At 58.0% G+C, this 12,686-nt stretch overlaps 2 protein-coding genes across 2 annotated transcripts in view; one reads left to right on the top strand and one right to left on the bottom strand.

Annotated features, from left to right (window-relative positions):
* The first annotated feature begins 3,097 nt into the window (after positions 1 to 3,097).
* On the top strand, positions 3,098 to 10,871 carry SGSH (N-sulfoglucosamine sulfohydrolase). The gene is made up of 7 exons (XM_011992077.1): positions 3,098 to 3,253; positions 5,210 to 5,315; positions 5,565 to 5,733; positions 6,019 to 6,175; positions 6,471 to 6,552; positions 8,071 to 8,274; positions 9,306 to 10,871. Exons 2-7 carry the CDS (start codon positions 5,222 to 5,224, stop codon positions 9,863 to 9,865), a joined length of 1,266 nt encoding a protein of 421 aa, XP_011847467.1. The 5' UTR covers positions 3,098 to 3,253; positions 5,210 to 5,221; the 3' UTR covers positions 9,866 to 10,871.
* Positions 10,820 to 12,686, bottom strand: part of CARD14 (caspase recruitment domain family, member 14) — a 40,748-nt gene continuing 38,881 nt past the window's right edge. Inside the window, exons 21-22 of the mRNA XM_011967323.1 lie at positions 12,404 to 12,519; positions 10,820 to 12,006 (exon numbers count right to left, since the gene is read on the bottom strand). Coding sequence (XP_011822713.1) covers positions 11,799 to 12,006; positions 12,404 to 12,519 — 324 coding nt within the window. The 3' untranslated portion in view covers positions 10,820 to 11,798. The remainder of the gene's footprint in view (positions 12,007 to 12,403; positions 12,520 to 12,686) is intronic.

The following is a 12,686-nucleotide window of genomic DNA, read 5'->3' as shown; positions in this document are numbered from 1 at the left end:
GCCCCCCCACGCCCACCTGCTGTGGCCCGCGGAAGTGGCCACTGGCCTCCTCCCCACCCGCGGTCAACGCTGACCCTAGTGTGCCCTGCCCTTGTATCCCCACTGCCATTCCCTCTCGTCCTCCTCTCTGTGTTGCCCCCAGACTCTTCATGGGTGTCTCCCCAGAGAGGGCAGCAAGGGCTGGAGGGGTGAGCCCCAGCATCCAGCACCCCTACATTTACCTCCTGCCGCTTGTCCCCACCCTCCTCTGACCCTGCCCAGCCAGGGCTCAGGGGTCCACGGATCCCAGATCGCTCTCGGGAGGGGATTCCAGAGGAGGGGCTGGTGCTCAGGTCCCCAGAGACTGCAGACAGGGTGCCCTCCTGGCTCTCATCTCCTCCCCGCTGCAATCTTTTCCGACCCCATAGGCTGTGGCTCAGCTGTCTTTTCCCTTGTCCCAAGGGCACAGCCCTCCACCACCCACCCACCGCCGTCTCCCCCAATCCCAGTCCCTCTCAGAAACCCCAGGTTCCTCCAGCGCAAGCACTGTGTTGCTCACAAGACTTCCGGTTTGGGTAATCAGGGCTCTGGCCCATGACAAGTGACGAGGCCAAACCCAAGGCCTGCGATTCTTTCCCCTTCTGAGGTCTGGCGCCCTGCCAGGTGCCCTCTTTCTGATTAATTTTGTGGTCTCTGGGCGGGGGTTCGGCTCACTGTAACATAAACAGCTCTCCTGCCAACTCCTCGCCTCCCAGAAACTCAGCAGAGAACCTGCATGGATCCTCATCTGCGTATGAGGATTCCTACAGGCTTTCAGAGCCCAGGCTATGCGGCCACTGGGCTAGGGCCTGTCTTAGCACGGACTGCCATGGATTGGCTTAAGCAGAAATGTATTTCTCACAATTCTGTGGGCTGAAAATCCAAGGTCAGGGTGCCAGCTTGGTTGGGTTCCAGTGAAGGTCCGCTTTCGGCTTACAGGTGGTCACCCTCTCACTGTTTCCTCACATGACAAGTGGATGGGGGTGGTCTCACTTCCTTTTCCTTTCTTTTTTCTTTTTTTTTTTTTTTTTTTTTGTGAGACAGGGTCTCACTCTGTCACCCAGGATGGAGTGCAGTGGCACAATCACAGCTTACTACAGCCTCAACCTCCAGGCTCAAGTGATCCTCCTGCCTCAGCCTCCCAGGTAGCTGGGACCTCAGGTGCACATCACCATGCCCGGTTAATTTTTGTATTTTTTGTAGAGACAAGGTCTCACTGTATTGCCCAGGCTGGTCTCGAACTCCTGGGCTCAAGCGATCTTCCTGCCGCGGCCTCCAGGGTCCTGGGATTACAGGCATGAAACACTACACCTGGCGCTCTCTTTATTTTCTTATAAGGCTGCAGTCCTGTCAGATCAGGGTCTCATCCTTATGAATCATTTAACCTTAATTAAGGACCCTGTCTCCAGATACAGTGATGTTGGCGTCAGGGCTTGAGCGTATGAATTCCGGGAGGACACAGTTCAGTCCACAGCAGGCCCACAGCCAAGTGCCGAGCCACTCTGGGTTTGGAGAAGGGCAGCTTTCCTCCCGGCCTGTGGGTAGGGGCGTAGGGAGCACAGCCCATCCCCCTCTCCCTCCGGGTTTACCTGGCTGCCATGCGCTCACACCCCGTGGGGACTGTGGGGTGGAGGACGGGAGCCCAGCTGGAAGGTGCCCAGCCTCTTCTGCCCGTGGACCTCTGAGGGAGACTCTGAGGGAACTGGGGAAAGTGTTGGTCCTGGAGGCTCCCACCAGCCTCTCCTGTGGTGCCCCCAGTGTCCTCTACTCCAGAGCAGGGGGAAGAAGCTTGGTGTGGTTGTGGGAGTTCAGCGGCCCGTCCCTGTTTCCCGCTGCCCAGTGTGTGGCCTTGGGCACTGCACCTCACCTTTCTGGGCCTCAGCTGCTTTGTGGAGAGTGAAAGCGTTGAAGTAGACAACCTGCAAGGTCACTAGGCCTTTGAGATGGCACCAGTGAGAAGCAGCGGTGGGACGCACACACATAGATCTTTAGACGTGCCCTGGGTGAGGCTCTCCTGCCCTCTGCCCCACGCAGTTTCTGCAGAGCCCAGAATTGCCCAGCAGTTCGGTGGCCATGCCCGGCTGTGGAATGCTCGGCTGTGGCCATGCATTCAGCCACTGTGGCCATGCCCGGCTGTGGAATGCACGGCTGTGGCTATGCATTCAGCCGTTGTCTGCCTAAATGCCTAGCCAGCTAACATGCCCACCCAGGTGGCATGCCTACTGGAGTATCATCAAGCTTGTTGGGATATCATGCCTGCATGAGTATCTTGCCTACTCGGGTACCATGCCTGCCTGCTCACATACCTACGCAGGTACCAGGCCTGCCTGGGTACCATGCCCATCTGCTTATACTCCCCAGCTGTCAGTTCAGCCTGTGTACCGTGCCCAACTGCCAACATACCCACTGGGTATCATGCCTGCTTAGGATATCATCAAGCTTATTGTGGTATGATGCCCACTTAAATACCATGCCTGCCTGCTAACATACCACCCAGGCATCATCCCTGCTGGATACCAGTCCACCTGCTAACATACTCACGGGGTATCAGGCTTGCCTGGGTACCATGCCTACCTGCTTATACCTACCATCAGTCCAGACTACATACCACGCTCACCTGCTAACATACCCACTGGGTATCAGGCCTGCTGGGTACCATGCCCACCTGCTAACATACCCACCAGGTTTCATGCCTACTGGCCACCATGCCTGCTTGCTGATATACCCACCAGGTATTGTGCCCACTAGGTACCATGCCTTCTTGCTAACATACCCAGTGGGTATGGGGTCTTCTGGGTACATGCCTGCCTGCTAACATACCCACCAAGTATCAGACCTGCTAACATGCCCTCTGATATCATGCTTGCCTGATGTACCCACGCGGGTGTCATGCCTCCTAGGTAATGAAGTGCTCTGTCAGAATAGCGTTTCACAATGAGTGTTCACGCTGAGCCAGTACCATGCCCACCTGGGTATCTTGCCTCCTGGCATCACAGCCCCAGCCTCCCTCACTCCCAGTGCTGTTTCTCATGACCGCAGCCCACCATGTGCTCTCTGTGTCCCACCTCACGCAGCGGATGACGGAGGCTTTGAGAGTGGTGCGTACAACAACAGCGCCATCGCCACCCCGCACCTGGACGCCTTGGCCCGCCGCAGTCTCCTCTTCCGCAACGCCTTCACCTCGGTCAGCAGCTGCTCTCCCAGCCGCGCCAGCCTCCTCACTGGCCTGCCCCAGGTGAGGTGCAAGGGCAGGAGGAGGGGATGGGCAGGGAGTAGACAGGCTCCGTCCGGGGCCCAGGCCTCTGCCACGTCTCCCATCCCCGGGCTCCCTGGGGGTGTTGCCCGCTTTCCCTCCCACCTCCAGGAGGAGGCAAGAACAGCCTACGGCCGTGAGTGCAGACTAGGGGCTCCAACTCACCTACCAGCCCTGGCTCCACTGCTGTGTGTGGCCTTGAGCAAGTAACCTACCTCCCTGTGCCTCAGTTTCCCCATCTGTAAGATGGTGGGTATAATGAGATGCCACTCTAGTTATGGGGATTGGCAGGGCTCATGCTTCGTATGTAAACAGCGTGAGGCCTGTGGACTGAGTCAGCGTGACCCGCCATCGCCACAGTGTCCCGGGAACGCCATGGTGCGGGGAGTGGCTGCCGCTGGGCACACACGCTCCTGTTTTATCGTGGTAAAATGTACAAACATCGATGTTCCCATCTTAGCCATTTTTCAGCACACAGTTCCAGGGCATGAAGTGCATTCACGTTGTTGTGCAGCCATCACCACCATCCACTTCCAGAACTTTTCCATATTCCCAGACAGAAGCTGTGTCCCATGAAACACCAGCTCCACGTTCTCCCTCCCTATCCCGTCTCTATGACTCTGACTGCTCCAGGGGCCACGTAAGAGTGGAATCACACAGGACTAGTCTTTTTTTTTTTTTTTTTTTGAGTTAGAGTCTCGTTCTGTCACCCAGGCTGGAGTGCAGCGGTGCGATCTCGGCTCACTGCAGCCTCTGCCTCCCAGGTTCCAGCAATTCTCCTGCCTTAGTCTCCCAAGTAGCTGGGATTACAGGTGCACACCACCACACCTGACTAATTTTTGTATTTTTAGTAGAGATGGGATTTCACCATGTTGGTCAGGCTGGTTTTGAACTCCTGACCTCAAATGATCTGCCTGCCTCGACCTCCCAAAGTGCTGGGATTACAGGTGTGAGCCACCGTGCCTGGCCCCCCTTTTGTGTCCTTACTTCACTCAGCACAATGTCCTCAGGGTTAACCATGCTGTAGCACAAGTCAGAACTTCCCTCCTCTTTAGGGCTCAATCATATTCCAGTGGATGGATGGACCCCGCACTTTGTTTCTCCATTTATCCGTCAGTGGGCACTTGGGTTGCTGCTACCCTTTGGCTGTTGTGAATAAAGCTGCTGTGAACACGGGTGTTTGAGGACACTTACTGTTTTTCTGTTTGTTTGTTTGTTTGTCTGTTTGTTTGTTTTTTGAGATGGAGTCTCACTCTGTTGCCCAGGCTGGAGTGCACTGGTGCCATCTCAGCTCACTGCAACCTCCACCTCCCAGGTTCAAGCCATTCTCCTGCCTCAGCCTCCTGAGTAGCTGGGACTACTCCCGAGTAGCTGGGACTATAGGTGCCCACCACCACACCCAGCTAATTTTTGTATTTTTAGTAGAGACGAGGTTTCATCATGTTGGCCAGGCTGGTCACGATCTCCTGACCTCGTGATCCACCTGCCTCAGCCTCCCAAAGTGCTGGGATTACAGGCGTGAGCCACCGTGCCTGGCTGGCAGTCTGAGTTTTTAAAATGTACAATATCTTTTACAATATAAAATAACTAGGTAATAAAACAAGGCCTGGCCCTGTCTTTTTCACTCTGTAACATGTGATTGTAATAGAAAAGTTCAAAAGTACAGACATGCGGAAAGAACATCAAGGCCGCCCTCGTGCCAGTGCACGCCCTCCAGGTCCCCTTCTTTCTTGCGAAGTCCTCCTTTCACAAGAGGGACCCAGGGCCTCTTGGGCAGGGAGTGGGAGGTGGAGGCAGTCTCTCTGGGTGCTGGCCACTCAAAGTCTAAATCAGGGCCCCGAGAAGGCCCCTGGGGATGGGAGGACCGTGGGAGAACAGGTGCCGCAGGCGGGCCCTGGCTGCCTGGGAGCCCCGGATCTCATGCACCTTTGCTGGCAGCATCAGAATGGGATGTACGGGCTGCACCAGGATGTGCACCACTTCAACTCCTTCGACAAGGTGCGGAGCCTGCCACTGCTGCTCAGCCAAGCTGGCGTGCGTACAGGTGAGGACCCTGTGCCAAGGACAGGGCGTGGGGTGAGGCACCGAGGCCAGGCCAGAGTCCAGGAGGTTTGGCACCTTGTCCCCACGCACCCTCAGCCCCTGTGGCCTGCCCTTAGCTCTTGTCCCAAAAGACCTGGGCCTGGGTCTCCTGGCTGGGCTGTGAGTCCACGAGAACCCACAGTGCGCTTAGGGCTGAGGGGGGCGCAGAAGGTAGCAGAGGGGGTTGGGAGGTAGAAGGGACTCTGGACAGGCCTCTCTTCCCATCCAGGCATCATCGGGAAGAAGCACGTGGGGCCGGAGGCCGTGTACCCGTTTGACTTTGCTTACACGGAGGAGAACAGCTCCGTCCTCCAGGTGGGACGGAACATCACCAGAATTAAGCTGCTCGTCCGGAAATTCCTGCAGACTCAGGGCGACCGGTAGGAGTCGGGGCCCCTGCCCCTTCCCCCTGGCGGCTGGTCCCAGAGCACAGCCTGGAGTCTTCAGGCGGGATGCATGGGCCCCCACGTGGCTGGAATGGGGGCGGGGAGAAGGTTCCAGGTACTCGAATTAGCCTGGTCAGAGGGAGAAGGGACCTGGGGAAACTGAGGCGGTGAGGGTTACAGGTTGACTTCCAGATACAGAGGAGGAGGCAGAGCCGAGGGGCTTCCTGTGCCAGGCGGCATTGGCCCCGCAGCCTTGGCAACGGGCCTCCTCCCGTGCAGGCCTTTCTTCCTCTACGTCGCCTTCCATGACCCCCACCGCTGCGGGCACTCCCAGCCCCAGTACGGAACCTTCTGTGAGAAGTTCGGCAACGGAGAGAGCGGCATGGGTCGTATCCCAGACTGGACCCCCCAGGCCTATGACCCACGGGACGTGCTGGTAGGAGGGCCCCTCTGGCGTTTCAGGATGCCCGTCAGCCCTGGGTCGGGGACCTGGGCCTCCTGCGAGCTTGCAGCCTTGGCCCTAGATGATGAAGAGAGATGCGCTGACCAAACTGACCAAACTGGATTCAGGTCCCCATCCCTGGGACCACACAGAGAACCGTAGAGAGACCGGGTGGTCCAGACTCAGGCTGTTCTGGGCTCATCCATTTGTAGGAGGCCCCAGGGAGAAGGTTGGACGCTGCTCCCCTAGTCCATCTGTTCTAAGCCTGGCTCCCCACCGCCTGCCCCAGGTGCCTTACTTCGTCCCCGACACCCCGGCAGCCCGAGCCGACCTTGCCGCTCAGTACACCACCATCGGCCGCATGGACCAAGGTGGGCTTGCAGAATGGGGCACTGAGAGGGGTGCCACGGCCTGGGTCCCCAACCTGGGCCAGCGCCCTCTCAGTCAGATCACAGCAGGGTGTGGGTGAGGGTCCCAGTGTGGCAGGCCCTGTGCTGTAGCCGGCAGAGCCCACATTGAGAGGTGGGGCCTGTGGGTGGCATCAGGACCCACTCCGGGACTGCCCTGATATGGAACTGCTCCTGGGCGGGGGCCTTAGGGCGCCCCAGAGGTTGGGTGAGGACTTCGGATTCTTCCAGCCACAGGACCTGGGTCGGATTGGGGGTTGGGAGTTCCCTAGCGTATGCAGATGGAGAACTTGAGGTATGTGAGTTTTTGTGGTTGTCCGAAAAAGCCCCGTGAACCGGATGGCTTACAGCAACCAAAATTTGTCCTCTCACAGTTCTGAGGCCACAAGTTTGAAATCAAGATGTCAGCAGGGTCACGCTCCCCTGAAGGTGTAGGGGACACTCTGCCTTTCCTCTTCCAGCTTCTGGGGGCTGCGCCAATGCTCAGTGTTCCTGGGCTGGTGGTAACATCACCCCCATCCCCGCATAAGCCTTCACACGGCCTTTTTTCCTGTGTCTCCTCTTCTGCCTGTGTCTCCGCTTCTTCTTCTTCTTCTTCTTTTTTTTTTTTTTCTGAGACCGAGTCTCGTTCTGTTGCCCAGGCTGGAGTGCAGTGGCACGATCTCGGCTCACTACAACCACCACCTCCCGGGTTCAAGCGATTCTTCTGTCTCAGCCTCCAGAGTAGCTGGGACTGCAGTCGCCCACCACCATGCCCAGCTAATTTTTATATTTTTAGTAGAGACAGGGTTTCACCACATTGGCTAAGCTGGTCTTGAACTCCTGACCTCGTGATCCACCTGCCTCAGCCTCTCAAAGTGCTGGGATCACAGGCGTGAGGCACCACGCCCAGCCTGTTTCTGCTTCGTATAAGGACCCCGTCGGATTTAGGGCCTGCCTGAGTACTTCGGGATGATTTTGTCCCAGGATCTTTATCTGCAAAGTTCCCCTTTCCAAACAAGGCCCCCTTCACAGATGCCAGCACACATGTCTTTTGGGCTCGGGGATCACCGTTTAACCCACAACAGGAGGTCGGGACCTTTGCCATTGCCCTGTTGGTGCCGTTAATTCTTAGCGACCTGGGAAACAGTGGGTACAGAGGAAACCTTGTCTTCTGGCCCCTGCCCTATTTGCTCCATGGGACAGACGCGAGATTCCAGAGAACTCAGAAGCCGGCGGGCACCAGGGAGCAGCTGCCTGGGGGTGACACAGAAGTGCCAAGGGATGACTGGAGTCCCTGGAGGCCTATTCGAGGCCTGCTCAGGCAATGGGAGCTGGGCAGAGCCGGGCAAGAGCCAGAGCTAGTGGGAAGAACTACGGGATGCTTTCAAATCCGGAAAGCGCAGAGCCCAGTGGCCGGATGAAGCAGCGGGTGGGTCTGCACACACCCCTGCCCCCGTGCGTGTCTGCAGCTGAGCTCTGCTTCCCGGCCCCTCACCGCAGGAGTTGGACTCGTGCTCCAGGAGCTGCGTGACGCGGGTGTCCTGAACGACACACTGGTGATCTTCACGTCCGACAACGGAATCCCCTTCCCCAGCGGCAGGACCAACCTGTACTGGCCGGGCACTGCTGAACCGTTACTGGTGTCATCCCCGGAGCACCCAAAACGCTGGGGCCAAGTCAGCGAGGCCTACGTGAGCCTCCTAGGTACGCCTGTCTGTCTCCATCAGGGAAGGGGTGGGCGTGGATCTGGGACGGGGCCACGACCTGTCAGATGCTGCTCCACACCCATCACCTAATGTGGCTCTCAGGTCATCTGGGTGAGGAAGGGACTGTCGCTCCCCCTCTGCAGAGGAAAAGGATGAGGCTCAGAGAGGTGAAGTAAGCTGCTTAGGACTGCACAGCTGATAAGCACTAAGCTAGGATTCTCGCCTGGATCCCACTGCTTTCAAAACCATTGCTTTTTCTTGCCTACCTCCAATGAGCTTCAGAAGCACCTGGAATGCTTGTTAACATCCAAACTGCAACCCCCAGAGTGTCCCATTCAGTAGATTTTGGCGGGCTCAAGCATTTGCATGTCTGACAAGTTCCCAGGTGATGCCAATACTGTGGGCTTGGGGACCCCCGTTTGAGCATCTGTGCACCCCATCCTGCCTTCCTGGGGGACCCAAAGCACCTCATGACCCTGCTCATTTCTAAAAAGGCCTGGGACATCTAGTCCCATGTTATGGATGTGCAGACAAAGATAGGGGTGCAGGAAGACTTTGTGAGGGGCTTGGGGTGAGCCCCTTGGCACAGGGCAGAGGCTCACGTGTCCTGCCCACGGCCTGGCAGAGCCTCCAGGTGGGGTGGGCCCGGGGCAGCAGCAAACTCAGGTTCCCTTTCCCTCCAAGCTCTTGCCCGTATCTCTCTCTGGCCCCAGATTATGAGCCAGGAGCACTATGGCCACACCCACCACAGGGCTGGAGTAGACGAGCTGCTGAAAAATAGACTTCTTTTCTGGTCCATAGGATTTTAGAAGGATCCTAAATGTCACCGAATCAGGGCCTCTTGTTATACCATTCAAGGCACCATGGCCCAGAGAGATGACATGGCGGTGAGAGGTGCCCGACAAGGCACCTCCCGCTGCTGATTGGATTGGAGAGGGTAGCCGCCCTGAGTGGCATAGGTTCGGCCCTTCCAAGGACAGTCCTGTGTGCTGAGGGCTCTGCTGCTCTGAGATGCCGCTTCCCTTCCAGACCTCACGCCCACCATCTTGGATTGGTTCTCCATCCCGTACCCCAGCTACACCATCTTTGGCTCGAAGACCATCCACCTCACTGGCCGGTCCCTCCTGCCAGCGCTGGAGGCCGAGCCCCTCTGGGCCACCGTCTTTGGCAGCCAGAGCCACCACGAGGTCACCATGTCCTACCCCATGCGCTCTGTGCAGCACCGGAACTTCCGCCTCGTGCACAACCTCAACTTCAAGATGCCCTTTCCCATCGACCAGGATTTCTACGTCTCACCCACCTTCCAGGACCTCCTGAACCGCACCACAGCTGGCCAGCCCACAGGCTGGTACAAGGACCTCCATCATTACTACTACCGGGCACGCTGGGAGCTCTACGACCAGAGCCGGGACCCCCACGAGACCCAGAACCTGGCCGCCGACCCGCGCTTTGCTCAGGTGCTGGAGATGCTTCGGGCCCAGCTGACCAAGTGGCAATGGGAGACCCACGACCCCTGGGTGTGTGCCCCCGACGGCGTCCTGGAGGAGAAGCTCTCTCCCCAGTGCCAGCCCCTCCACAACGAGCTGTGACCCTCCCAGGAGGCCTGTGCACACATCCCAGACATGTCCCTGTGGCCGGCCAGCCTGGGGAGCACTGACAACAGCGCTTCCGTCTACACTCCCGTCCAAGGAGGGTTCTTCCTTCCCGTGGGGTCACTCCTGCCAGTGCCTGGAGGGGGACCAGAGCATGTGCCCAGCCCCTCCACCACCAGGGACACTGCCATCATGGCAGACGACACGGCCGTCCTCGTGTCTGAACCACGTCCCAGCACGGGAATTCTAGACGTGTGTGATCTGTGGACAGGGCAGCACCCCCAGCCCATGACAAGGGAGTCTTGTTTTCTGGCTTGGTTTGGGGACCTGCAAATGGGAGGCTTGAGGCCCCCTTTAGGCTTTGGCAGCCACAGATACTTATGAGCCCTTCACGGACAGCAGGCAAGGGCTTCGGTGCCGCGTGGGCAGTACACAGGTCCCGCCCACACTCACCTGGGAGCACAGCGCCTGGCTCTTACCAGCGTCTGGCCTAGAGGAAGCCTTTGAACCACCTTTGGGCAGGTTTCTGCTTCTTCTGTTTTGCCCCATGGTCAAGTACCTGGTCCCCAGGCAGGTTTCAGCTGATTGGCGGCAGGCTCCCTGAGTGATGAGCTTGAACCTGTGGTGCTTCTGGGCAGAAGCTTATATTTTTTGAGAGTGTCCAAAGATGAAGGTATGGCAATGCCTGTCCTCTGACTTGGGTTAATTCTTGGGTGGCACTGGCATTGCTGGGTGGCGATGCCCATCCTCTGGCTTGGGTTAATTCTTGGGTGGCGTCGGCGTTGCTGGGAGACTGTGCCGTTCCTGCCCTGCCTCCACCCACCTCAGGAGCAGAAGCCCGGCCTGGACACCCCTCGAAGGAGAGGGCGCTTCCTTGAGTGGGTGGCTCCCCTCGCCCTTCTCTCCCCATCACTCCATACTGGGGTGGGCTGGAGGAAGCCATAGGCCAGCTATTGTAAAAGCTTTTTATTTTAGTAAAATATGCAGAAGTTCTTTTTCTGAACTCGTTTATGATGATTCCAACCTGAATTCTAGAACAGCTTCCTGATTCTTGGACACTGCTGTCAAAATGACCTTCAGTCTGCAACAGCCCGAGGAGGCGGAGGCAAGGCCAGGCGCTGGGGGACCTGGGTCCTCCCCGAGCCCTGAAGGTGCAGTGAAGATGTTTGGCCCAAGAAGGGCTGGGGTGCAAAGCCAGGTCGGGGGAAGGCAGAGTCTGCCGGACCTTGTACAGGGATACTGGTGCCAGGCTTCTCTGGGACACCCCCTCCGAACGGGCATGGAGGCCACGGGGCACAGACCCACTGAAAGTACCATCTCCACCACCCAGAGGCTGTATTTACAAGTCAGCACACTGGTCTCTGTAGACTGGAGTTCCTGAGGCATCGCAGCCTCAGAAGCTGAGAAAAGGTGGCCAGGGTCACAGCATATGTGGGCTTGTGCCTCTGCCCCAGGCAAGGGTGGCAGCAACCTTGGGGGCCACCCAGACTCCCCACCCGCTGCCTCTGTGCTTTTGGAGTGAGCCTTTGACACTTCAGAATTGTAAAGGGAAATGCAGCCCCCGCAGGTTTGAATCGGACCTGCAGACAGGCGGTTCTCCAGAGAGGTCCGGGGCCTCCGGTTCCAGGGAAGGCGTGGGAAGATGTCCCTCCTGTCCCACTGCAGAAATGTTCTCAGGGTCTCCAGTCCAGACCATGCCAAGCCTGGTGAAAGGTGAAGATGTTTCCACAGAAAAGTGTGCAGTTACAAGTGGCTTCACCGTGTGTGACCTGCACGTGGTGAGGGTTCAAGGTTAGACCCCAGCCAGAGGGGACAGCAGGCCTCATGAGCCAAGAGCCCACAGCTGTGCCAGTAGGGTCTGGGCTCAGGAACAGGACCGCATTAACAGGCACGCAGAGGCCCCCACCGTCCCAGGGAGGGGCACGGTACATCATCGGGGGTTCCGCTCCGTCCACACCACCTTCTTCTGCTCGTCGGCAATGGCCTGGCGGACACAGCTGACTAGGCCGTCCAGGTCACTCCAGCCGTCAGGAGCCAGGCTGCTGTATAGACAGGGTGCCTGGTCCAGGTGTCCCTCCTCCTGCCGGGCGGCCTCCAGGAGCTGCTCCTCTGAGGTGCCCAACCGCTGTAGGCCCTTCCTGCACAGGCCAGAGATGGACGGGGCAGGCTCAGGGGAGAGCAAGGCGCCCAGGAGCCCCGGCTACAGTAGTGATGACATGCACGCAAACACCCCTGAACACAGAGGCCTCGCTCTGAGGGGACCTTGTAAAGAAAACAGGCCCCAGGCCCCAGTGGTGGGAGGCAGTTGTCTAGAACACAGCCTTGGTTCCTGGGGTAGAAAGGGCACAGTGGCAGGACCTCTCGGTCTGTGCCCAGGAAACCAGCCATTTTTTTACTTTTTTTTTTCCGTCCTCAGCCAACAAGGATTAGATTGTGCTAGCCGAGCCCCAGTAAGTGCGGAGGCACCTGCCATGGGCTTCAGGGGAGCCCAGGAGCCACTTCAAAGCCCCTGCCCAACCCCCAGTGTGTACCTACTTGAGCTTCTTTGCCATCTTCTCGTTGACAGAGACGTGGATGACAATGGGGAAGATGTCCATCCTGTGCAGGGCGCAGACACTGTCCAGCCGGACGTCCAGGAGGGCGTGGGTGTTCTTTGTGGGAGGGAGAGGGAGAAGTGAGTCAAGATCACAGGCCTCTGAGGAAGCAAAGGGAGCCCACGCCCAGGTCTGAAGGGCCCTCCAGACAGGCTGAGGGCAGGGCAGGAGCTGGGGAGAGCTGAATTTTGTAGAGAAGATGGGGAAAGAGAGCTTGTCACTTT

The sequence above is a fragment of the Mandrillus leucophaeus genome, unplaced genomic scaffold (genome assembly GCF_000951045.1).
Source record: "Mandrillus leucophaeus isolate KB7577 unplaced genomic scaffold, Mleu.le_1.0 Scaffold1, whole genome shotgun sequence".
NCBI lineage: Eukaryota > Metazoa > Chordata > Mammalia > Primates > Cercopithecidae > Mandrillus > Mandrillus leucophaeus.
Note: the sequence above shows the minus strand (reverse complement) of the source record. Positions and strands in the feature narration are given on the sequence as shown.

Excerpts from the sequence above, each read along its gene's own strand:
- SGSH (XM_011992077.1), top strand. The coding sequence starts at position 5,222 with ATGTACGGGCTGCACCAGGATGTGCACCACTTCAACTCCTTCGACAAG. Across the intron at positions 5,316-5,564 it reads CCAAGCTGGCGTGCGTACAG|GCCTCTCTTCCCATCCAGGC; the intron begins GTGAGGACCCTG and ends GACTCTGGACAG. Across the intron at positions 6,176-6,470 it reads ATGACCCACGGGACGTGCTG|GTGCCTTACTTCGTCCCCGA; the intron begins GTAGGAGGGCCC and ends CGCCTGCCCCAG.